This window comes from Notechis scutatus, chromosome 7 (assembly GCF_049901735.1).
Source record: "Notechis scutatus isolate UNSWTSFEM ecotype Mainland chromosome 7, rNotScu1.2, whole genome shotgun sequence".
NCBI classification, from domain to species: domain Eukaryota; kingdom Metazoa; phylum Chordata; class Lepidosauria; order Squamata; family Elapidae; genus Notechis; species Notechis scutatus.
The window spans coordinates 8,877,100-8,904,530 of NC_142015.1; the positions used below are offsets into that span (position 1 = coordinate 8,877,100).

General features: G+C 36.5%; 1 protein-coding gene across 4 annotated transcripts in view; it reads right to left on the reverse strand.

The window, feature by feature from the left end:
- Positions 1-15,148: 15,148 nt before the first annotated feature.
- Positions 15,149-27,431, reverse strand: part of ADRA1A (adrenoceptor alpha 1A) — a 37,547-nt gene continuing 25,264 nt past the window's right edge. For all 4 annotated transcript variants that reach the window (XM_087969949.1, XM_087969950.1, XM_087969952.1 and 1 more), the window contains one exon: positions 15,149-17,666. In XM_087969949.1, the coding sequence (XP_087826075.1) occupies positions 17,149-17,666 (518 nt within the window). In that variant the 3' untranslated portion in view covers positions 15,149-17,148. The remainder of the gene's footprint in view (positions 17,667-27,431) is intronic.

Consider the following 27,431-nt stretch of genomic DNA (forward strand, 5'->3'; position numbering starts at 1 on the left):
AATGAGAACAATTAATCAGTGGAATGGCTTGCCACTGGAAGTTGTGGGTGCTCCAACACTGGAGGTTTTCAAGATGAGATTGCACACCCATTGGTTCAGAAAGGTACAGTGTCTCCTGCTGGAGCAGAGGATTGGACTAGAAAACCTCCAAGGTCCCTTCCAGCCCTATCATTCTTGAAATGAAAAACAAGAATGTACAAATCAGTGTTTCTTTGGCTTTGCTAAGTAAAGACCCTTGTCTAGTTCAATGCTTTTTTCTTGTGAGTTTCCTTGGCCTTTATGCATATTTGGCAACAAATGGAGTCTTATATTCAGCCTTGAACCAGTTTTTTCTATTTGCATGGGAACCTCACTGCTTCCCATGGAGATATCTCATATTCAATTTTGTATTCTAACTCTCTCATATTCGAGTAAGAAGATTTTGAATTGTTTAAAATGAGTAGGAAATTTACAGCTCCTGGGTTCTTCAACTTCGGCTTCTTCCTCTCCACCATCTGGAGGATAATGTTCAATACAGACAATGTTAAAGCAAGAAAAAGAACAAGAAAAAGTGACTCTGCAGATGATTATGCAAGGAATTCAAAACATTCAAGCAAGATCGGAGAATATTGAAAAGAGAATAGAGAACATTGAACAATGAACAGAGAACATTGAACAAAGAACAGGGAAAACCGATGAAAAAGTGAAGAACATCCAACAAATGATGTTGAAGTATGATGAGAGATTCCAAAAAATTGAAGAAGAAGAAGATAAAGAAAGAGACAAGAAGATTGGAGATATTGATAATAGATTAATGGTGGTTGAACAAGATAAAAGTGGTATGTTGAGATGGGAGATGGATAGATCAGAATTCTATCTTAGATTCCAAAATGTAGAAGAAGAAAAAGGATAAAACTTAGCTGAGATAATGATAGAAATACTGGCTGAAGCTTTGGAAATAACTCAAGAGAAGATGATGGATGGAATAGATGAGGTTTATCGAGTTTCACAAGATATGCGATGAGAAATAGCTTACCAAGGGAAGTTCACATTAGATTTACAAAGAAAGCCATTAAAACGCAAATATTGCAAGTGGCAAAAGAGAAAACATTGAAATATAAAGACAAGGAGATTGTGGTCTTGAAACAAATACCCAGAAGAGTGAGAGCGATGAGAAGAGAATACTGATTCCTGACTAAAATGCTACTTTAAAAAGAGGTGAATTATAGATGGCTGATTCCAGAAGGTTTAATGTTCACATGGCAAGAACAGAGACATAGAATTGACTCAATTGAGAAAGCGGAATTATTTTATACAGAATTTTTTGGAGGGAAAGAGGAAGAGGCAGAAAAAGAGATCTCACTAATTGAATTCCAAGACGACTGCCAAATGGCGATTGAAAAAGAAGAAGGTGCAGTAGGTGGAAAGGTGGAAGCCAAAGAACAGCGTGAACTAAGTTCTACGAGAGCTGCTAAACCTAACTACAAAATATAACCATGGAAGAGAAAAATCTGATTACAATTAATATAAATGGACTTAACTCAGCCATTAAAAGAAGGAAAACCTTTCATAAATTAGAGAAATTAAAATTTGATATAATTTGTCTACAAGAAGTACATATTAAAAAACAATATGAACAATTGTTGATACAGCCAAAACTAGGGAAAATATTTACTTCCTTGACACAATGTAAGAAAAGAGGAGTGGTTTTATATATTAAAGAGACCATCCCAGCAAAATTGATTTATACCGATGATGATGGAAGAATACTAATGGTGGAAATAATGGACAAATACGAAAACACTCCTGATTGCAATCTATGCCCCGAATGACAAACAAGAAGAATTCTACAAAAAATTACATATGAAAATAATTGAACTGGACTATGCTAATATAGTTATGATGGGAGATTTTAATGGAATTGTAGACAATAAATTGGACTATACAGCACAGAAAACAATAAAGCAAAACAGAAAGACTCTCCCTAAATCTTTTTTAAAATGGTAGATGAAATAAACTTAAAAGATACATGGAGAGAAAGAAATGCTAAAACTAAACAATATACCTTCTATTCAAATAGACACTTATCATGGTCCAGAATAGATATGATATGGATGTCAACAGTTAATAACTAATATTCAAGAAATAAATATTGAAACAAGTACTTGGGCAGATCACAATCCAATGACAATTAAATGGAAAGGACAAAAAAGAAGATCTAGATGGACCTTAAATAATACTATTTTAAAGGAAAAAGACTTCACACAGTGGATGGAGAAAGAATTGGCTTTTACCTTTAGAGAAAACAAAAAAGAAGATACATCAATTCAGAATGTATTGGATACAATGAAGGCATGTGTTAGAGGCTTGATAATAGACTATACAAGGAAAAGAAATACTATGAAAAGATTGGCCTCTAAGGCCTTAGAGGATGAGTATAAAAGACTTGAAAAAGAGCTACAGAAAATGCCACAGAAAAAGGACATTAAGCTAAAAATGGATATAGTTAAACATAAAATGGGTCAAATATAAAAAGAAGAACTAGCACAGAAAATTAGAGGTGCTAAACAGAACTACTTTGAAGATGCAAACAAACCAGGTAGATGGTTAGCATACAAACTGAGAAAGGAGAAAGAATCAAGGAAAATATTGCAATTAATAGATGACCAAGGCCAAATTTGCTATGGTAGTAAAGAGAAGAAGGAAATCATTTGAGACTTCTATGGGAAATTATATATGCAAGAGAATATTGATGAGGAAAGAGTTAAACAGTACTTACAGAATGCTAATTTACCTCAGATACCTAAAGAGATTGAAACAATGTTAGAAAGCAATATAACGATGATGGAGTTAACTGAAGCACTTAAGAAGCAAAATAATGGAAAGGCACCAGGCCCAGATGGACTTCCGGCAGAATTTTATAAAACATTACAAGAATCGTTGAATCTTCCATTGCTAGAAGTTATGAATGAAGTTATGTTAAAGAAAAAGATACCTAAATCATGGTCAGAAGCCTATATTACACTTATTCCAAAAGAGGAGGCCGATCCATTACAAATTAAGAACTATAGACCCATTTCTCTACTAAATGCACATTATAAAATCTTTGCTTCGATATTGGCAGAAAGACTTAAAAAATATCTAAATAATTTTATTCAGCCTGATCAAAATGGCTTTCTGCCAAAGAGACAAATTAAAGATAATATGAGAGTAATCTTGGACACCTAGGAATACTACGAGGCACATCCTGAAAAACAAATGGCTTTCGATAATGTGAATTGGCGATTCATGTTATTACTGTTGGAACAGATGGGTTTTGCTAGAAAATTTATTCAAGCAATAGAAGCTATATACTATAAGCAAACGGCAAAGGTACTATAAGCAAACGGCAAAGGTAGAGGGAGAACTGACAGATTCTATTAATATAAGAAAAGGAACAAGACAAGGGTGCCCACCATCACCTTTGTTCTTTGTGTTAACTTTGGAAGTGCTAAACAGAAATATTAGAGATGAAAAGAATATAAAAGGAATGAAAATCAAAAAGGAAGAATTTAAGCTGCAAGCATTTGCAGATGATCTGGTTTTCATCTTAGAAGACCCTCTAGAAACAGCACCAAAATTGATAGAAAAGATAGAGACATATGGAAAGGTGGCTGGTTTGAAAATAAAGATAAGACAAAGATCTTGACAAAGAATATGCTATTAAGACAAAAGGAAGAACTGGCAGACCTATTGAAAATTCAGGTCACGAATAAGATCAAGTACTTGGGGACATATTTGACAGCAAGATGTAGTACATTAAAAGAGAATAATTATATCAAACTTAAACAGCAGATAGCGCTAGATCTGGCGAAATGGGAAAATTTACAACTGTCACTAATAGGGAGAATTTCAACAATCAAGATGAATATATTACCCAGAATTTTATATTTGTTTCAAATAATTCCAATTAGGCTTGGAAAAGATTACTTTGAAGATTTAAGCAAAATTGTGTTGAAATATATATGGCAAGGTAAGAAAGCGAGAATAAAGTTAAAACTCTTGCAAGATGCTAGAATTAGAGGAGGATTTGGTTTGCCTAATTGGGAGTTGTACTATCAAGCTACAAATCTGATGTGGGTTAAGGAATGGATAACACTAAGAAATACTAGATTGTTGACATTAGAAGGACATGATTTGTTGTTGGGGTGGCATGCTTTTTTATGGTATAAAGGAACTAAAACATAGGGGTATTTTAGAAGACATTATATACGGGAGTCTTTGTGGTTAAACTGGGAGAAGATTAAAAGACAATGTTATTTGAAAATCCCAGCCTGGCTATCGACTATTGAAGCATTTTCTTATCCTATAATATACAAAAAGGAACAAACAGTTAGATATGGTGAAATATTGAATGAAAAGGGTAAACTCAAATCTATAAAAAAATTAGAGGAACAAGGTATAAAGATGAATTGGTTTTCATATGCGCAAATACATTCAAGGTATGATAAAGATTCTAAAATGGAAGGTTTCTATGATAAATTGACTGATTTAGATAAGATTTTGACAGGTACTGATAAAAAGATGATTAAAAAATTGTATGCATATTTACTAGAATTAAATTAGAAGAAGAACAAGTTAAAGAAACTATGATTGCTTGGGGAAAGAATTTTGAATATGGGATCGATTTAGAGAAATGGCAAAAATTGTGGTCTCAAAATTATAAAATGACAATGTCAACAGCATATAAAGAAAATTTGTATAAGATGTTTTACAGGTGGCATTTCCCCCTGACAAGAATAGCAAGAATGTTCAAGAATAAATCCGAAAAATGTTGGAAATGTCATCAGACACCTGGCTCATATTACCATATGTGGTGGACTTGTGTGGATGCTAAAAAATACTGGACTAAAATCCACATGTGGTTGGAAAAAATGACAAAAAAACATATAGACTTGAAACCAGAGATATTTTTATTGGGAATTTTACCTGAAATATATAGTAAAGACTTGAAATACCTGATTGTAAATGTATTAACAGTGGCTAGGATTGTATTTGCTAAAAACTGGAAAAATGAGAAAACATCACAGGAGGAAATCATTAAGAAAATATTGGAATGTGCTGAAATGAGTAGATTGACATTTGAAATTAGAGAACAAGAGGATAAACAATTTTATAAAATTTGAGACCTTTTCTATCAATGGTTAGACAATAAAATACAGTAATGAAATATGTAGACTTTTAGAAAATAATAAATATATAAAGATGTACTTTTTTCTTATTATATCTACAAAATAGATTTGGGATGATAATATAAAACAAACTAAGTAAATTATGATTATCTTGTAAAACATGAATGAATAAAAGTATAGTCAAATGATTGATCAATAATGATACTAAGGTATTTAATTTTTGATTGAAAATACGAGATTATATGCAATGTAATTGTAATTGAAGACTACGAAATGGAAGCACAAAACAATTTGTAAACCAACCGGCACACTGTATGTACACATATGGAAGATGGCTTGATGTTTTTATGTTTTGTTTGTTTACGTTTGTTTTTAAAAACCAATAAAAATTTTAAAAAAAGAAAGTAAGAATGGATGTCTGCTTGTGTTCATTTTTAACAAAATGCAGCATATCCAGGGCCATAGGTTTATTGACTTGGGATGAAAACCAGAGACATGCTTAACAGTTGATGATTGCTTGGAATCAACTGAATTAGTCCCAGAAAAGCAAAAACTTGCTGGTTGGATTTGTGAACATAACACAGATGGCTCCTTGGTGAAATTTAATAGCCGTATCTAAATCTACCACTGGATCAATAGCAGAACATTTTGACATTCAGCTCTAGATGCCACTGTTGTGGAAAACTCTGAGCCAAATGAGCAAATCCCTTTGCATTTGCAGTCAGAAAACCTGGGTTTCACTTGCTGCAGCATTTAACAGATAAAAGCATGGATATTCCTGTTAGATGTATTTAAGAACATGTGGGGGGGGGAGACAAACCATTATCAAAGGACACATGCTTCTTTCCAGATCCAGTATTAGTTGGAAGCAAGTATTCCCTCTGCCATTTTGACACATGGTGAACACCTTTTTTGGGGTCTGGTTTAATGGTTCCATACTAGATTGTTCTATATTGCATTAATAGGAGGTTGACTTTCTTTTTGTGGGAGTCAGGCGGGGGAGAGTTGGAAATCACTAATTTCCTTGTTGGTACTTCATTTATCTTGGAATTTAGTATTTATTGAAAATGCAAGGAAATATATCTGGGCCTATATTATTTTTGAAGTAGACTGCTTCAGGTATGGTATAATACTGTAGTTTGACAATTTAAACACCTTGGAATGAGTCTGCTCCTAAACCATTATTTTTAATTTCTTTTCTCCCTGGCTTGAGATAAAAAAGTCAATTTGCCCTTTCAGTCATTGCAGGAAATTGCACTTCAGCCATGGTAGGTTGGAAACAACACTCAGATTCCCATTTTTGGTCTTGGTTTGTGTGTATAAGCTATTTTTGGAGGATTGGATCAGATCATAGCTTACACAAAGCAAGAAGAGGTATTTGTATCCCATGGGAAGAGAAGAGGGAAATAGTGAGGTAGGTCAGACTGAACCAAGGGACCTATCTTATCAAAAGGCTTAGTAATTTAGTGGACCAATGGAAAAATACAGGTGATAATAGATAAAAATGGCACGTGGCTTACATGACTGAAGTTCCTTGTTTAAGGCAGAATGAAGAACTGCTTTTCAGTCCAAGGACCATATGGGCTTTGGAGTGCATGCCAGAAACCAGAGTACAGAAGTTGCAAGAAAGCAAATTAGGGCAGGATAGGATAAGGATGAATCTTTTTATTTATTTATTTATTTATTTATTTATTTGATTTGCCAATTGTTTACAAGATAATAAGTATAAATGTATACATAGTTGTGAATACATGAAATGGGTACATATAAGAAAAATAAAAGAATAAGAGAAACAATAGGACAGGGACGGTAGGCACGTTGGTGCGCTTATGCACGCCCCCTACAGGCCTCTTAGGAAAGGGGTGAGGTCAATAGTAGACAGTCTAAGGTTAAAGTTTTTGGGGTTTGGGGAAGAAACTACAGAGTCGGGTAGAGTATTCCAGACATTGACCACTCTATTGCTGAAGTCGTATTTCCTGCAATCAAGTTTGGTGCGGTTTACTTTGAGTTTGTATCTATTGTGTGCTCTTGTGTTGTTATGGTTGAAGCTGAAGTATTCATTGACAGGTAGGACATTGCAATATATGATTTTATATACCATGCTTAAGTCAGACCGAAGACGGCGTAATTCAAGGTTTTCTAGTTCTAGAATTTCAAGTCTGGTGGCATAAGGTATTCTACAACGAGTAGAGGAGTGGAGAACTCTTCTTGTGAAATATTTCTGGACTTTCTCAATTGTGCTAATATCAGATACGTAATGTGGGTTCCAGACTGATGAACTGTATTCGAGTATTGGTCTAGCAAATGTTTTGTATGCTCTGGTTAGTAGTGTGATATTACCAGAGAAAAAGCTACGTAGGATTAGGTTAACAACTCTTAATGCCTTTTTGGCTATGTAGTTGCAGTGGGCTCTAGCACTTAGATCATTAGAGGTGAGTATTCCAAGGTCCTTTACAGAGCTTGGGTCATCAACAAGATCTTGACTATTCAGCTTGTATTTTATTTTCTGATTTTTTTTGCCAATATGTAAGACAGAGCATTTATTTGTTGAGATTTGAAGTTGCCATTTGTTTGACCATTCTGATACATAGTCAAGATCTTTTTGTAGGGTAGCAGTATTGTCTGTGGTATTGAACAGCTTTACATCATCAGCGAAGAGAACGCAATTGCTCTTTTGTTGATTTACTCTTCAACTGAAATTAAATTGATTACAGTGGGGAAGATTGCTTCTCCCCTATTTCATAATTGATGAATTGATCATATTGCAAGTTATAATGATGTGGTATTATTTGTAAGGCATCCAAAAGACTCTCTTGAAACCATATTCCTGGAGAGAAAAAAGCTTTTAGTATTTTTACAAACTGCAAACATTTATAAACATTGCTCTGAAATTAGAGATGATCTTTCTTAAGGATAGATTGTTAAGTTGAATTTATAGAGTGCTTATCCTAAAGATACTCAACTCATAAAACTTGTTTGGAGAGTTTGAAAGGGCAAGATTATTCTTCTGTTTATTTGCTAAAACTGATGATTGGGTCACAGAAGATTATCAGAAATCTCAAATGGAAGCTATGTTGTCCTTCTCTAAGAACTTCTTGTTGGTTCTTATGAAAAGATTTGGGCAGGAAATGGAGATGAACTTTGTTCCTTTTGGCTCTAAAGCAAAACTTACAGATATAGATTCTTAACATAGCTTCTTAGAGGAATGGTGTGTCATCCCATATTTCTTTAAAAAACATAAATGCATCCATTTCAGAGAAAGAAAATCACTTTGGGGTACGTTGAGGACAATGCATTGGTAAACTAATTCTTGGAATGTGGCATTCTTGCATTTATTTATGTGGCCCATTTCATTGTACAATCTTTCTGACATCCTATGCTTTCATTAAGTCCAAAAGAAAACTTCACTGGAGAATTCCTCTAGAAAGTTTTTCCAGGCTGGAAAAGTATACATAGGCAAGAGGTAGAGAAAGATTTAGAGGAAGAAACCATTATTCCATCTCCAACAATGAAGTCAATTCAAAAGCTCCAAACCTCAAAAGTTAAAATTAATTCTCAAGCTTCCTGAAAAAAAATTCTGAGAAATTGGAGGGAAATTTTAGCACATTAATTTACATGCTTCTTGAAAGGAATGAACCACAGGATCATGAAACTGATCGTGATCATCTTTCTAAGGCTTTACAAAGACTTAGTAAGACCACTCTTGGAAAACTGCATCCAGTTTTGGTCACCACGACATAAAACAATATTAAGACTCTGGAAAGAGTGCAGAGAAGAGCAAGAACAATGTTTAGGGGGCTAAAACACATGAAGATTGGTTGCAGGAATTGAATATGGCTAGTCTAGTGAAAAGAAGGAATAGGGGGTGACATGATAGCACTGTTCCAATAGTTGAGGAGCTCTTTCCAAAGACAAGGGAGCCAAACTATTTTCCAAAGCACCAAAAGGCAAGATGAGAAACAATGGATGGAAATGAATCAAGGAGAGAAGCAACCTAGAACAAAGGAGAAATTTCCTAACGTTGAGAGCAATCAACCAATGGAATAACTTGCCTTCAGAAGTTGTGGGTGTTCCATCACTGGAGGCTTTCAAAAAGAGACTGGACAATCATTTATCTGAAATGGTATAGAGTCTCCTGCTTAAGCAGCTGTTGGACTAGAAGTTGGACCCTTTCCAATTCTACTATTCAATGTTCTATCAATTTGTAAAGTTTCTCTTTCTTACTGGATTATCCAGGAAGGTATGTGTCTTTTCTCCCATTTTAGTGTTTTAATTATCATCATCTGCGCAATGGTTCCTGTTTATAGTGAAAACAAAGCTTTCCTTGCCTTGAACATAACTCCTGAAGACTATATGAAGACATCTATGTAGATATCTTGGCAGTAGTGTGGAAGGAGTTTGGCATTGCTGCTTTCTGGGATCTCTTCTTATTATAAATAATTACCCCTCCCCATTTTACTTCTGGTAAATTGAAAATATACAGAGCTGTTTTTTATTCTTCAATCAGATAGTAACTTTAAAGAACAGGATGAGAGGAGGCTCTTTAATTTTATAGACAACCCAGCAATTTGGAGTTTTTTCTTCTTACCCTCACAAAATCCCTGAAATAGCTCTGTGTAAACATTGATCCAGATGTCTATCAATTTGATTAGCATGCTTTGTTCATTGCACAAAGCCAAGGAACAGAGCCATTTACAGGCTGTTCCTCCCTACTGGGAGACTGAAACAAGGAGCACGTTTTGCAGGTATGAATGCAAATGGTTAATTGCCAAAGCTTGCCATTAGATGCCTCCTGCTGGACTAGGTTGAGGACAGATCCTCCTGGAGAAAATCGATCAATGTTATGGCTAAGAGTTGACATTAACTTGCAGGCACATAATCATCAATCAAAATAACTTGAGAAGCAGATGTTTATATGTTGTTTGCTTAACTAATTGTGAGGATTGTTGCCTCCTAAATGAACGTTCTCATCTTTTTTCTTATTCTGCTTGACAGCAGCTCTAAAATTCTACCTAAACATGGGGATTTGAGGACTTCTGTATGCAAAGCATGCTTTTATATTGATCTATCATCATATCTCTTTGCAGAGAACTAACTTAACAGCTTGCCTGTAGCCAGGTTTTTCTGGGAGCATGGTGGAATAGTTATTGCTGTCCAAAGTGAATCTAAAAATCAATCAACTGCTGAGGTCATTAGGCATCAGTTTTATCATTGTCTTTTCTGAATTGCCAGCATTTATCCTATGCCTCTTGCAAAAATTCAACTTAAGTGTACAGTGGTTTTTTAAGTTATAATCTGAAAATTGGGTAGTATAGGATAGAAAAAAGCAGCAGCAGGGGAGGTGAGGTACAGTTACCGAATGTTTAAGATGCTGGGCTTGTCGACCGAAATGTTGACATTTCAAGACCTAAGGATCGCAGGATGGGGTAAGCTCCCCATACTAACTTAGCAGTTCGTAAACATTAAATGCAAGTAGATAAATAGGTTCAGTAAGGTAACAGCATTCCATGCACCTTACCCTATGGTCATGCTGGCCACATGACCAATGTGCAATTGTCTTCGTATAATGCTGACTACCTCAGCTGGAAAATGGAGATGACACTGCCTCCAAGAGTTGGACATGACTGGACAGGAAACCTTTACCTTTAGACTAAAAAAAGTAATTTAATTTCATTTAATGTAGCAATAGCACTTATATACTGCTTCACAGTGCTTTACAGTCCCCTCTAAGTGGTTTACAGAGTCAGCCTATTGCCCCAGGAAGGATGAAAGGCCGAGTCAACCTTGAGCCTGGTGAGCATCGAACTCAGAACTGCATGCAGCCAGAAATTAGCAGAAGTAGCCTGTAGTACTGCATTCTAACCACTGCACCGCCATGGCTTTTGAATGAAAATCTAGTTGTAAATGAAAACCTAATTACAACTGAGTCAAATTAATTAATTCAGTTAATAGAGCGAAGTCCTATGAGTGGTGGCATCAGGAACAGGTCTGGTAAAGCTTGGATAAGAGACTATCAAGGAATCTGTGGGCTGTAAGTGGATTGAGAGTGGGGAAAATACAGTGGTAGAAGGCAACAGCAAAACTTTTCCATAAGACTGCCAAGAAACCTGTACAAACATATCCATGTAATCACCATGAGTTGAACTCGAGAGCCTCTGTATTGTAATGTGATGATGCCTGAGCTATTTTATACTTTTTCTCATCTCACGTTACAGCTGAGCTGCAGATGGAGAGTGCCGGGGGCGCCCTTAAGTGAAAATATAGGTATCCAAGGTTTTTACCTAAGTGCTTGTCTACTGAGCAGAGTAGCAAGGCTGATTGCTACAAGCTCTTCCATTTATCTGCAATTTCTTGGCTGTGACAAGAGAACTGCAATCTCTACTCCTGGGGCTGCCTCTCCCAGAAAGACATATGAAGCTGCCGCATCCTGAACCTCCAAGTTATATATTATCTTTTCATCCAGAACTACTCTCTGCTACTTAGATATATTTTTTTTTTTAATCCAGCATCTCTGTGCTTCAGTTTAAGATTATTTTTTTTGCCTAGTATGCTACAATAATATTATATAATTTTTTTAGGAACTTATGTTTTAATCATCTAGAAACAGTTTTTGCAAACAACATTAGGAGCTTGTTTTTCTCATCCACAATCTTAGCAACTTTTTTAGATTTTCTGCACCAAACTATGTGGTTAATGCAGATTTGCGGGTATATTGTTCACATGGATTGCATGAATGCATATTACTTTTATGGGTTGTTCAAACAGATTAATATGCTGAGATCCAGTGTGGGACATTGGATTTGTATCCAGTTTTCTTTTCTTCTCAGTAGTCACCTGATTGGTGGAAAAGGTGAGATTTTTGGTGAGATGGGTAGCTATGTGAATCTGATTACTGAATAAATACAGTCAGAATTTTGATTGTTAAACAAGGCAGTTATTAAATGAGTCGCACCCAATTTTATGACCTTTTTTGCTGTGGTTGTTAAGTGAATCACTGCAGTTGTTAATTAAATCAGATAGTTGTTAAGCAAATCAGGCATCCCCCATTGACTTGGGCTTCAGAATACAGCTGGGAAAATTGCAAACAGTGATCATGTGACTCCAAGATGTTGCAATAATTATAAACACATGCCAATTGCCAAGCACCTGAATTTTGATCATGTGACCATGCTCTTTAATGCGAGGATCAGTTTTTTTCAGTGCTGTTGTAGCTTTGTAACTTTGAACAATCATTAAACAACTGGTTATAAGTCGAGGAATTCCTGCATACAGAAGCAACTGCTTTGATCTCAGAATGCATCGTTAAAATTCCCAGCTCCACATTGTCCTGGGCGTAGTTTGAAAGGACTTGAAGAGAAACTAATTCGTTCTTTATTTTTGCTTTTAGAAATAATCCATCTTTAGGAGAAGCGAGTTCTAGTGGCAAGTGGCGATTTTGATCTTCCACCCCACCCTCACCCTGATGGTGTTATTCTTGCAGTTTTGTTTAATTTAATTTCAATATTTAATCGTATGGACCTTAGACCATTGGAAATGGATATTCCACATGAGTAGTTGACCTTGAACCTCACTGCCTTTCAGTCCCTAATGAAAAACAGTTTGTGTAAGGTCAAACAAGATCAGCATGATGGTGTTTCTGAACACTAAAAATATTGTAGAGATGCTAAATAAAGCCAGAGGGCTGCAAGAGATTCCATGGTATAAAAATAAATAAACTGGTTTATACATGGGAAAGGCACAGGAAATGGACCCATACCCAGTCTGCCACTGGACTATGCTGGCAGGCAGTAGCTCTTTGGGATTTCTGGTAGAAAAATTTTCAGACTTGGAATTTGGAGATGCCAAAGGTGAAATTTTAACCCCCTTTTCATGCAGTTTCAGGCATGCATTAAGCTCATAGCTGCCTCTCTGTTCACTACAGTTATGCTGTCATGAAAAGGTCTACCTAAATGAACTATTTTCTTCTTTTTGAGGATTCCCAAAGTTTTGAGATTTTTTTGATAAGTGATTTTCTTTGATTTGGTAATGTATCTTTCCAGATATAGTGAAGCTACAGCTAAGAGTAGTCTTCAACAATCGTCACAAAGAATTGACATCCAGTAACATTCTGAGACTATGGGTTTTTTTCCACCCCTGATTTAATCTGAGGGAATAACATACGTTAGGGCTATGATCCCTACATTGCAAAAATCTGGATGACCACTAGACAGCTATACAGAGATACTGAAAAATCACACACTGAAAAATCACATTAGACCATCATCAACTAGACTTTTTCTCACATAGATGTGATAGCAAGATATATCTTCTCATTGTCCTCTGGTTATTTCGTCTTCAGATCCCATTGAACTCTATCATAATGACTAATGAATTATTTCAAGATATCTGTTAAGTACGGTAATGTATATTCCATCTTTAAATGATGGTGCATGAAATAAGTTTATACTGCACCAGATCACTAGTCCATCTAACATAGCATTAGCTCAACCAGTCCATGTTTTCTTTCCAATCTTACATATGAGGCTTAAAGCAAGGAATTTCTCCATGAAAAAATGTACTCTATCATTACATCACGACTCCTCCAAAATAAATAGTTCTTAGTCATGCACTGAGATTTCTCACAATTTTTTTTTACTGTGCCCACAACATAGTAGTTTCCATCATGAAAATGCCAACCAGGAAAAATAATAATACAATTGTTTAACTTGTATTGCAGCATTTTGAATAGAGATCCATTTCTATTTCCAATGCACTAAGTATTACATACACAGCCAGAGGACATTTTAAAAACAAGAATGATAGACTCTGGTTCCCAAGTTAGATTCTGGAAAGAAATCAGCATTTTAAATTATCAGTTAAGATGCTGGGCTTGTTGGCTGGACAGCTGGCAGCCTAGGTTTGAGACCTGAGGGCCACACTCCTATCCTCAGCTCCTGCCAACCTAGAAATTCCAAAGCATGCAAATACATAAATAGGTACCATTTTGGTGGGAAGGTTACAATGCTCCATGTCACGCTGGCCACAGAAATGTCTTTGGACAGCGCTGGCTCAATGTCCTTGAAATTGAAATGAATACCAGCCCCTATAATTGGCAGCAATTAGTGACTCTTTTTTTTACTAAATGTTTGCAAATAGAGGTCAGGTACATAGGTTACAGCCATACCTACAGTCAACATTTTGCTCTGCTGTCTTATAAAGTCTAGAAGCATTTCCATCCCACTTGCTAACAAATTAGCATTGCAGGCAAGCAAGAAAGATGTGTAAGAAGATTCTATACTAAATCTTTCCAGCATGAAAATAGTAGCATCAGATAATGACTTGAGTGGAAAAAAATGAAGCAAAAATAATAAAAAAATAAAATGGAAAATCTAGGATCCAGAAGAAAGCAGCAGTTTTCTACTTAGAAATCTACTTTCAAAGTATTTTCTGCTTGGTTTGCAGGAGATCAGTATAAACAGAAGAACCGTGCAGAAAAATTAAATAATAATAAAAAATAGATTAAAAAAAGGAATGTAATATTCCATGAGTAAATATCCCATGTGAACATTACCACTCAGTCAATTCCAGTTTGTCCTGGGAATTTTTTACAATAGCTACTTCCTGAGAGACACTTAAAGACATGAACTTCCTTTTTAGTTGATACTTCTGGTGGACAGGATGTCTCCTTTTTAAAAAAAATTGTACCATTTTGTCTCCTCTTGAGAGTTGGTGTATAACCTAGAGCAGAACTGGAGCATGAGGCTGTAGCAGAAAGGACAGCAAGCTAATTCCTATTACACTTGTGATTATTTTGGGTAAGTCATTCTGTGAAATCCTTTGACACTACAGCAATAGAAAATTGCTGAGAAATGAGAACATTCTTTGACTTCCTTGGATCTTGGATTAACATTAATCGATAATAAATTGATGTCACCACACACACAAAATAATGATTTAGCAATCCCAAATAATAGGACACAACAGCCTCAATCTTGCATGTACACAGATAACACACATAGGACAATTCATCTATGCTTTATTTTTCCTTGAATAATCGTGGCAGTCTGAATAATTTCATTAAAAATAGTTTGGCTGGATTTAGATTAATTTGGATTGCATTTTGCAATCCTGTGTCATTTGTTATATTGTCCTAAAGTTCTAAGAATCCAGAAATATCCTAATCAAGGAGAGAACCAACTTAGAACAAGGAGAAACTACCTAACAATGGGAACAATTACTATATCTAGTGGAAATGCTTGCCTTTAGAAGTTGGAAGCTTTTAAGAAGAGTCTGGACAGTCACTTGTCTGGAAGGATATTGGATCTCTTGCTTGAGTAGGGGGTTGGACTAGAAGACCTCTCATGTCCTTCAAACTCTGTTATTCTGAACTATATATTATTGTTTTAGACTGCTGGTAAGAATTGCTGTGTTATTTTTTGTTTCTTCCCATCAAAACATGTTGCTCCCAAGTTAGTAATGGTTAAAATAAATCCCCCTTTTTATGTATGTATATGTCTAGGCTCATATAATTCCCTAAGCCATGTCTGGGTTTAAGCAACACCTTAAGTTGAAGCCAAAACACCCCACTGCATGGCTTAATGTAGTATCTGAATGTAGTCTGTTATTAAATTTGCCTAGATCCAATTCACTCTGTTTTAGTTACTAATGGTCCCATTACCTGTTCACTCATCACTTGATTTGCCAGGAGACAATGTGTGAAATATAAATACATGAGCCTGCCAAGAGTTTCACATAAATTGAGGATTTCTCATTAATCTGAGTGTTGAGGAATATTATACATAACTCTTTATGTATGAGGATAATTTTCCAATGCTGAAATGAGTAGAAGACAATGAGGTTTTATTGTACTGGGGTCCATTCATAAACTGAAAACATTCAGAACTTTGCATTGCCATAATTTCCTGGTTGGTTTAGAACTATAGCTAAATTCAAATAATCTGGATTAACGAGAAAGAAACATTCCTATACTCATGAAGAAAATATCTCATTGAAAATAAGTAACTGACAGATGAATGTTTTCATCCAATTTGTAGAGGATTGATTTATGGTTTGGTAATCTCAAGAAAAGCAATTTAATTTAGCTAAAGTCAATTGAAAGAAAGCCCTGTGCCCTAGCTATACTACAAATATTAACAAATTTAATAGCAATCCTCTTTTCCCAAAGTTACTTTATCGAGTCTAAGAAATAGACTAGAAAAAGAAAAATTTGAACACTCAAAATGTATTATAATTCTCAGCATTCGTGATGGGAAGGCATAAATTAAATTGGCATTAAGTCAATACAACTCAGCAGTATAGCTAATCCTATTGGGGAAAGACAGTTACCTTCAAATATTAAAAAGTAAAAATTGGAGTCGTGGCTTAGATATAAGCTCCCATTGCATCAATTGAGTCTTTATGGTACTCACAATTTCACAGGACCACAATCATTCCATTAATAAAAAGGTAAGGGTCAAGTTAAGAACCTTCATGTCATATCCCTCCCTCTCAAATTTCTCTATTAGCTTACACTGCAGCCTTGTCAAATTTATCTTCACAATACAGAGTTATTCCACAATAAAAAAGCTGACAACTAAAAAAAAAAAAGCACTTGCAATGAAAGCTAGAACATATATTAATGGTTCTCTATTGTAGGATATATTACAAGAATGTTTTTACGCCGCTGATAATTATAAAAAGAAATGCTAGATAATTTGAATTAAAATAACAGGATACAATGAAACCTTTAAAAGAATAAGAAATGAAATCTGAATAATTCGAAGGCATCCAGCCCCACAGGGACCCCCATTCTACTTCCCATAGAATCCAATGGGATAGCATGGATGGAAGCCTTCTCATGGTTTCCATCTCTACAGAGGTTGACCTGATCTGAACTTCATTTGCTCTCCTGTTGTGACCCATTGAAGATGCAGAGCTTTTGTGTTCAACCCGCCAGCACAGAAAACCATGAAAACACACTGTAAACCTGTAGAACTCCCATCAAAATGATGGAAGGTCTTTAAACATCTTCTCCATTTTCACTGATGGAGACAGTATGTATTTTAATGGTGGGTATTTGCTGGTCCTTTGGGTTTTCTCCTGATGTGTTTGCACAGCAGCACTCTCTCAGGAAACCTTTACTCTTCACTTTGGCCGTAGAACAGCTGGACCTTTCTTTCAGAGCGTTGCTCTTGGTTGACATGCTTTGCATGGCTGAAAAAAGTTTCCATTCACACACACCATCTGATTTGGAAATCTTATAGAAGTGTTCTCCAGAGCCAACAGGTATACGGACAATATCTTTGGAAGCTTCAGCAACATGGTTGCTTGGGTGATTGAGGGTGAAGCTCAGGGAGTATTTGTTGGAGGAATACCTCTTGCGGAGACACTGGGCTCTTAGGACATTTTGGAATGCTTTTTTAAACTCTTGACTCGAACAAGGGTAAATGATGGGGTTGATGCAGCTGTTTAGATACCCAAGCCAAAAGGCAATTTTAAAAATGGTTTCAGAGGGCTTGCTGTCAGGAAAGAAAGAACCTGAAATGGAAACAAAAGCAAAACAGAATTTTAGTGGATTTATAAAAAAGCAACTTCAGAGGATCAAGGGGTAAGAAATCAAAGGAAGGGAATACTTTTTTCAAAAATTTTAATTATGAATCATCGTAATTGAGATAATCTCTGGGCAAGAAAATGTATGTGGAATCCTTGGTGCTCTCTGCACTTGGTCGTTTGGTTGCAAACATTTAATTACCTGATTATGTAACATCATCAGCGTGCACTGTGTCTTATCTAGTTGTGTAGTGTACAGTGATGTTGTTATTTAGTTGGGTAATGAAACATCTGCCAGAAAATAACTAAGCTCAGAGACCACCAAGGACTCCATGGTTCAACCATGAGTTACAGATATTCTCTTCTATTGGAACTGAAAAACTATTTCAGAACATAATATAAGAAAAAGCCCAGCTAAATGTTTTAAGTCCCTATTTATTTTGCCGGGAGAGGTTGAAATGCGAAAATCCATAGAATTCTGAAAGGCTGAAATTCAGTCTGAATTTTATTCTGTTTTATTTTTATTTGTTTAGATGCGGTGCCAATTATTCATATAGTGGCCCATGCATAAAAGCAAAATGCACATAGCCTTATTTAATGAGATTACCTAGGATCAGGGAACTAGGTATAGATAATCATTATGCCTTGGTTGCCCATAATTAAGCTTGATCCAAGTGAAGTAGAAACCATCCTCATTGCAAACTTTGGCTGCAGAGCCTGTCATGCCTCACTCATGCTCATTGTACACTACACGTACCAGTATTACAAAGCAAACATCATTCTACTTTAGTAGTCAAGGCATCCTTTAGAAGTCTTAGGCAACAATACTAAAAAGCACTACCTGATAATAAGCCCTTGAATATATGGGAATCATTTATGAGCAAACCCACATGATATTGTGTTGTAGATACAACCCTTATTTCGGAGGATTATTTCCCTTTAAAATCCACCCAATGTGCAGCCTTCCCTGTGCAATGAATCAACACATCTATCAGCAGAACAGCCAAGAGAAGGAAAACATGAGTTCAAAAGAAGCTGAATTGGCTGGAGATAATTTTAGATCAAGTATATGGTATACGTCCTGCTTATCTTCTTCCTACCCATCACAGGCAGGTTGTGCTTTTTCTGAGCTCCTGCCCGATTGCATGAATCATCTGCAATATCTGATCTGTGAAATGGGGATGGCGGTGATGGAAGATCACTTTGTAGGTGACCCATTGGGCTGCTGGTGGAAGGGAGAATATGAAGCAGTATGGCACTAATCAACCTGGCTAAGATTGCTTATGTTGAGACACTGGTGTGAGGAGAAACATGGCCACTAATTCCCAGGTCTTGTCCTGCAATAAATGATTGGTACTGTTCTGACCCATCTCCCCAAACACGACAAAACCCTCTGATGTGAACTCAAAAGATTCCTTTATTAGGAGTGCTGGCAGCCCTGGCAAAAAGTTTCTCTCTCGACGCAGGCTAACAAGGCCATCTGGCCGGAAGATGAATAGTTGTCTGCCACGTTATTCATCTCTGCCCCCTGCCTTTTATCCCCAGAGCTAGGGTGGGGCTTCGCTAGTGGCAGTGGCTCTTCCATCCCAAGGATCAGCCCATAGATTTCCACTGCTCTGTCCTCCCCTCTGCTTTCTGTGCATCCATGCGTCAGGCACTGGACCCAGCTATTCCTCTTCTTCATTAACCTCCAGACCTGAGGGCTGTTGATTCTCCATCTGAGGGCTGATGGATGGCCCAGACTCTGCCTCTGTCTTTCTTTGTCCCAGCTCCATTCCCTCTTCCCCCTCGGAACTCTCAGGTTGCCTTAATGCTGATCCTGACTCTCATGCCTCTTCCTCCTCATGGGTGGGGTTCAAAAATTTCAGCATTGGGTTCTCTGCTGGTTGCTGGGTGGGTGAGGCCATGGTGGGCGTAGCCGAGTTTGCTCCTGCACCATGGCGGGGCTGTTTTTGCATTCCCGAGGTTCTGGGAGGGTGAAAACTGCCTCCCTGGGCTTCGGAGGCCCTCCAGAGGCTGGAAACGGACCCGTTTCTGGACTTCTGAAACTTCTGAGAGGCCCATTTCCCCCCCCTCCCTGAGGCTCTGTGTGGGCACTGCACTTACCTCGCATCCAAAAAAAAAAAGTGTGGAGACTCCTGGGAGGGGCGGGGTGGGGTGGGGTGTGGTAGGCGGAGCCATCTCGGATGGATTTTGCAGTTTTCCCAGCCAGCCATAATGTAAGCTATGGGTCCACCTGAACGCGGACGTACCCGTAGCAGCCCATCAGACTGGAGAAAAAGATATTAAAATGGCCTTCTGGATCATTCACAGATGTGTCCTACATTGTGGACTTAGAATAATATTGATCAAACATTATTATATTACAAGCACAGCAATATACTTGCAGAGCACAGCAGAAGATGCCATATAGATCTAGCATGGTAATGATTTTGCTCAACGCGGAGCTTTAAAGGCTCTTCGTATCACAAATACACAGGGCTGATATTGAAATCAGTAGCTGAATTATTAGACTTTTTACTAGTTTAAAGTGAATAAAAAGGGGGAGGGGAAAAACAGAATGACCGGGGTTTAGATAGGTCAGCTGGTCTGAAGTTGTTAAAGGTGGAAAGCAACTTCAGGATTCAGAAACTGAGATAATACCTACTTACATTGGTTTCTTCAAGAAAAGCGGTTAACATTATAATAATTAAACTAAATGCAAAGTTAAGAGGCCTTCTGTAATGCAGCTTTTAAAGGGTCCTCCCCCCATGCAGGTTAATTGACTATTCAGTTTGAACATTAATGGTAAAATTCAGCATTGTACGATGATATTCCCAAAGCCTCTTTGCTTCAAGTTTAAATCAGCATATAGGAGACTTTAGAGAGCTGCTAATGGAATTTAATAATCCTTCCTAATTTCACTTCCCCTTTTAAAAAGATTCTAAGGAACATCTGCAGTTACTCAAACCCATTTTCCTCTTTCCATTCTATGCTTTACAAACCGGACTTCTTAATCAGTTTCTTTCTATGAAACTCATGGAAATTGGTTCCTGGTAGCTTGCCAAAATAAACAGAAAAATGGTGTATTAATTTCATCTAGGTCTTAAAATGCTGGATTGCTTTCCCTTACTAAACAGCCAAGAAGTAATATTTCAAGAACTTGGTAAGAGACAGTGGAATTTAAGGAGTTGCTGTTCAGCAACGTCTGGAAAAACTCAGGTGGCTGAATTAGGGATTTAATGAGTAAAATTATCATTCTTAATAGGGTCCAGAAACAGATGGGAAATCAATGAAGACAGTTTGGAGAACAGATCCCCTGCTGTCTTGGAGTCATCAACTGGATGTTACCTTTTGCATCAGAGTAAGTTTTAAACATTTTTTCAAATCCCACTACTTATTTATTTTGTTATGTATCTGTCCAAGATTTCTTACCCAGCTTTATGCAAAAGCCTTCAGGCAATCTCTTTAATAACTCTGTTAAAACAAGACTAGAACAGAAAAATACTATTGTAAAATAGCAGAATCATAAAAGAGGTGGTTCACCGTGACCATTCATGGTTTAATGATATGCTTAAATTGGTCAAAATCCTAGTGACTGCATTTAGGCTTGGCAAGTTTTTTTGAGGCTTAGTATGGTGTGTGAGCCCAAAGTGTTTAGTTAATTCATGATTTTATGTTCGTAAAGGCAGAAAAAATGTATTAATTCAGTAACCAAGTTAAGTATATTGCATTAATCCAGCAATTTGTCACAAAGCATGGTTTATGTACGAGGAGGACTAATTCCAAAACATATTATTGTCAAACATCAGGGAAATCAAGAGACCCAGGCAGTTCAAATGAGTTTAAAGATTTAATGCAAGCTTAAGCTCTCTACAAAAATCTGACTTACTAACGGTCAAGAGAAATGAGTGGGAATAAAGCCATTCAAGGTGGCCAGGACATAGATCTCTTTCAGGTGTGAAAGGACTCAAGACTTATGATCATTTGACCCCCTCCCTTGGCGCAAACAGTCATCTCTAACAATTAAAAGTTTACATGAAATTATGTACTCAGTGGCATATGTGACAAGTGTGGGTATATCACAGAAAGAGAAATATATGCAGATATGCAGTATTAGAAACTTGAAATGCAATAGAACCATGGACTGGGCCATGGCATGCCAGAAACCAGGCCACGCAAACAAGCGAAGCCCCATCTGTGGGATGCAGGCAGCATGTGAAACACCCTCCCCATTCTGCGGAAAAACCTCTCTCCATGGAAGTGGTCCCTGATACCCAAAAAGTTGGTGGCTTCCACAATAGAAAATAGTTTTATATTTAACTAGCATGTTGCATGATGGTCAACACCAAGATATTAGATGTTTATTAGCCATGCAATCTGGAAATTTTTACCCTGAATCGTAGGAGCAAAACTTGGGTTTTCACCTGAGCAAAGTATGGTCTTCTATGTGCCAGATCCCTCCCCGCACCAAAAAAACCCTTTTAAAATGCTGTTATATTATCTTAGTTTCTGCCTGGATTTTTGCATTGAGTGCTCAAGGGCAGCTTCTAACTCCAGCACTGAAAGAAGAGGAAGGCATTCTCTTGTGGAAGTAATTATAATGTGGAAAGCAAAACGGCACAGAGCCAAGGCAGTCTTTCAGATTCTCTAGCAGGGATGGGTGGGTGGGTGGGTAGGGAAGATAGCTAGAGGTAAAGTAACTTTGATCAGAAAAAAATGGTTTCGGTTTTTGAACAAAATGGTTTTTGTTCTTAATGCAAGATTAGCAAGCTGCAATCCCTTCCCTTAATAACAGTGCCATGCTACTTTCCTGTAAGTAAAGACTAAGCTGACAGGTGTATCAAACATTTTGATTACATCTTTGAAAAACAAGGAGAGCACTTTGGATGATTTGCATCTTATAAAACAAGATTAATGCAGCATTCTCCAAAGTGGCATCATTTATGCGCTATGGACTAAAACTCTCACCATCCTTGAACGTCTTCAGCAAGGCAGAGACAAGTACTGTAGAAGAGAATGCTTTATTTGGCCAGGTGTGATTAGACACACAAGGAATTTGTCTCCGATGCACTATGCATACAAAATGACAAAGTAATAGTAATCATAACGGTGATACCAGTAATAGTAGTAGAAAAGATGAGAAGGGTAACAGTAATTAATTAAGGTTAGGGGACGTGCATAAGCGCACCAAAACGTACCTAGCATCCATGTCCTATTGTTTCTTTCTTTTTCTTATTCATATCCATTTCATGTATTTATAACCATGTTTATACTTATACCTGTTATCTAATAATTGTTTGACAAAATAAATAAATAAATAAATAAAATAATACAGGCATACTACACGGGTAAATAAACAGTATGTCTTATGTCTAAGTATATTAATATATAATAAGTATATTAAGTATATGTCAGTAGTGACATAATACTATCACATAAATGCCATGACTTGCATACCTGTGTCATATATGCACATGCAGGATTATGGTGATTATGAAGTCAGCACACATGTGTTATTTTATTTATTAGATTTATATGCCACTCATCTCATCTTGAGGCAACATTTGATATCATTAAGGTTTGTTCCAGAAGCCATTTTCACCACCATCAATAAGAGAGAGTGATTATTGTAACCTGGAGGTTACAAACATTAGGGAAAATGCTTATTTCAGATGATCAGCTGTTTAAGTATTGTAATTGGATTATATTTGAGAAATTTCATCCAATCAATATTGTCCTTTATAACGATCTGTTTAGTTGCTACACCAGTTACACTTTGGACAATTCTTCTGTTTCTCTCTTGGCTTTTTCCTGATACATTTTTATTAATTGGTCAGATGGTTTCTCTTATTCCGAACTATAAACTAAGATTATAATCTTTTAGTCAGAAGTCCTGTGTGAATAATCATCACGCCAAAGATGTCTGATTGAAACCAATTCAGAACATTAACTCAATTTCATTTGGACATTCCAATTGAATAGCTTTATCTTTCCAAAATATTTTGGGAACAGATATTTCTGTACACGTAGACTCTCATCCAAATTGTCTAATTCAATGTAAAAATATTTGATTCAACATTTTGAATCAACTTCATTTTGAGATTGAATCTCAGGATTGTGTATTTACATAATTCTAGTGTATCCTTCAACAGGTATTACTTAATATTATATTCATTGAATTAAACTAAACTAGGTTATGCCTATGTGCCAGTGTTAAGTTATTTGTTATTTTTTTCAGCATTGTGTACTCTGATTGCTAGATAGATTTTGCAAATAAGTCTAAGCCTGCCATTTAGACAGAATATTGAGTATGTGGAAATGTAAGGGTTAGATGTTATTTAACTGAAATAGCACAAGGTAGTCCTGTTTTCAAAAACTCATATTGTTCAATACGAAAAGAACTTCTGAACATCAGATTAATATGCCAAATCCATGCATAAAATCAAACCCTTTCCAAAAGTTGTTGCATTGTTACCAAGAATATTCAGTTGAGATTGTTGTTCTGCTTCTCTTTTTAAAATTGACACTTTATATATAAAATGGGAGAAACAGGCATATCAAAAAATGAACCACAAACCCCTAATGTTGTCTTCCTTTTAGAAAAATGGTTAGATGTCACATGGAGCATCCTTAGAAAATAAAACCATGGGTGGGTATATGCTATTTGATTAGCATTACCCCCTAAAAAACGCAAGATAAAATTGGAGAGTTGAGGAATTTTGGAAAAACAGGATACAGAAAGTGGTTGGGAGGAAACTCAATGAATTGTCTTCTTAAAAATGGGTCTACTGTGACTAGTAATGCTTACCACAGTAACTATTTTGTGAATCAGTTAATCATTTTATCCTAGGGGATAATTTTTGTCATGCCTCTAATATATTCAGAAAGACTTGACACCCCTGCTTTCAATAGTTAGATCAATGTCTTGTCTCACAGAATACCTGTCAGTACTAAACCTTCCATCTCACCCACCATCCTACCAGAACCAATGAACCTTCTTAGATGAGAAGTGAAATGTCTTCAAGGAAAACCAAAGAAAGTCCAGTTGCCTTTTGAAAAAGCATATTTGAGACAGTTATGACCTGGATGACTGAGAATCTCCATAGACATCAATGTTCTTATTTCTAGCAGAAACCTACAAAATAAAATTTAACTTTTCACTAAACGGATGGAGGGAAGGCTCCGAACTATAGATGTTTCCACAAAAACAAATGAACAACTCCTTACACATGGAAAGCAAGAAGGTAGCCTCACTCAACAACAAATGCTGTCCTTATGGATTACTTAAAAAGAATAATGAAAACCAATAGATAATCAAAGACAGAAATAGGTACTACTTTTCTATGTGCAGAAGTATTTTGGATTTTCCCAGGGAGAACATTTTAGGATGTTAATTGCTTCTGCCCCACAATCTGCAGTTTAGGAATGAAATAATCCTGAGAAAGTTTACAATTTGATTTCTGTGGATAGTATAATTTGCACACAGAATTATGTAATTCTGTGGATTGTGTAATTTGTAAACCCAGAAAGGGGGAAGGATGAACTAATTCTGTCCTTCAGAGTACAGAAAATCCTTGGTCAGAAAAGACAGATGAATGTGAATTTTAAAAACACAATGTAGAATAAATGACACAAATCATTTGGGGCATATCCTAATGGGATTTCTATGAGTTGGCAGAATCTGCTTTGAGGAAACATAATATCATGTTCATTTTCCCTGTTGGTGGGCCAACAGATGGCCTGACTTCTTTAATACAATGACACCTTGCCAGATATTTTGTCTCCCAGGAACTGACGCCCTTTATCCCTCTTGTAATGAGCCAATATGCAGGCATTCTGACCTCTGAAAAATTATATTCTTCAAACAGTTGGATCTGGCCCAAGGGATCAGTTGGTGAGCAGGTATCAACTTCAAAGCAGTAATTAGGCATTAAAAAGTCAATGCTTCCTGACTTCGCAAAGTGAAATGAAGTTGTAATAACCTTTACTAACCTTATGGCTACCAGATATATTCTGTTTCCACAATCTCTGAATAAGCATGCTCATTGGCTAAGATCATAAGAAACCAGAGCAGTTAAATTTAACCTATGTGAAATGCATTAGGCTGGAGAAAGTTTTATAATGATGCTTGGTGACACCCTGTTCTATTATGTCCAAGCTTCATTTTCCACTTCATACTTTACTCTTAGAGCTACGAGGTGAACCAACCTATCCCAGCAAATTTATTAAGTAATGCCCGGGGAAACTAAGTCAGAATAACAGAATAACAGAGTTGGAAGGGACCTTGGAGGTCTTCTAGTCCAACCACCTGCCCAGGCAGGAAACTCTGTACCATTTCAGACAAATGGTTTTCCAGTCTCTTCTTAAAAACTTCCAGTGTTGGAGCATTCACAACCTCTGGAGGTAATTGTTCTAGCTGTCAAGGTAATTTATCCTTACTTCTAGGTTGCTTCTCTCCTTGATTAGTTTCCATCCATTGCTTCTTGTCCTGTCCTCAGGTGCTTTGGAGAATAGCTTGACTCCCTCTTCTTTCTGACAACCCTTGAGATATTGGAACACTACTATCATGTCACCCCCTCGTCCTTCTTTTCATTAAAAGTCTTTCTAGATTTCAAGCAATCTTTTTCACATTCCTACTTGTAGAGATTGGGCCATGGAGATGACCTTGGAGAAATCATTGAGAAATGGTTACAAAACAGAAGCATGTTTTAAAAGCAGGAAACAGAGAAAGTACTAGAAAAAGGCTCAGATTGTCTCATCCTAATACCCTGGTATATAAGAGGGAGGGTAGGGAAGACACAGCCAAGCTTTCAAGATTGTGTTCTAATTTAATAATCCTGATAATATTGTGAAACCTGTTTCCTAGCAAGGAAGGGTTGATATTATCCATTGCCCATGTTGGCAAAAGTTGTTAGCTAGGTGGTAATTCCAGTATTATCTGGAAGGCCATAAACTCCCCCATTCTTGTTATACCTTTCAACAAGTGACCATATTTGTTATAAAACAGCTGGAGTAATTTCCATGTTATTTTGTTTTCTAAGTGGAAAAAAACCTGTCAACACTTCTCCTTATACTGAAATATATTTACTAAACTGACTTAAATGCAAAGTAGGGAACGAAGATTTGGCAAGGATTCAGCAGTGAACTTGTTTTTCTTGTTTTTGTCACGTTGTAATCTAGTAAGAAGAGAGATGGCTGATATAATTGGTGTTCAAAGATTTTAATATCCCAGTGAATTCTGGGGACAGCTGTTTGGTCTATAAAAAGCTCAGCCAGATCCTAAGCCTTTGACTGATAATTTATCTTCAGTACTCAGGGTAGCTGACTTTGGATATTTGCCTTTACAAATAACAACATTTACAGATGTTGTTACCTTTAACAGATTCAGGGAATCCATTTTCAATATAGGAAATACAGTTACTAGGTTTCAGTGATAATGAAAAATTTATTTCAGGCTTTTTATTGCAGGTTTGTTATCAAATATTGTTAGACATTTTCTTCTAAGGTTGCTATCATACATTGGCAAACTGTCAATTTTACTTTGGTTGGTTGTTGTTGTTGATTGCATATTCCTTTGTTCTAATTTCCCATCAATTTATAAAGCCCAGATGAAAATTTGCACAGATTCTTAAATGTCCTTTAAAAAAAATGTTCACCACCAATAAAAGAGTTGTGTATGTAAGTGATATGGTTTATTTCCACCATGCCTATGGTTTATAGATTAAAGATTTCAGAGTAACTTGACCAAATCTGTTTGGCTGTAGATTTTGC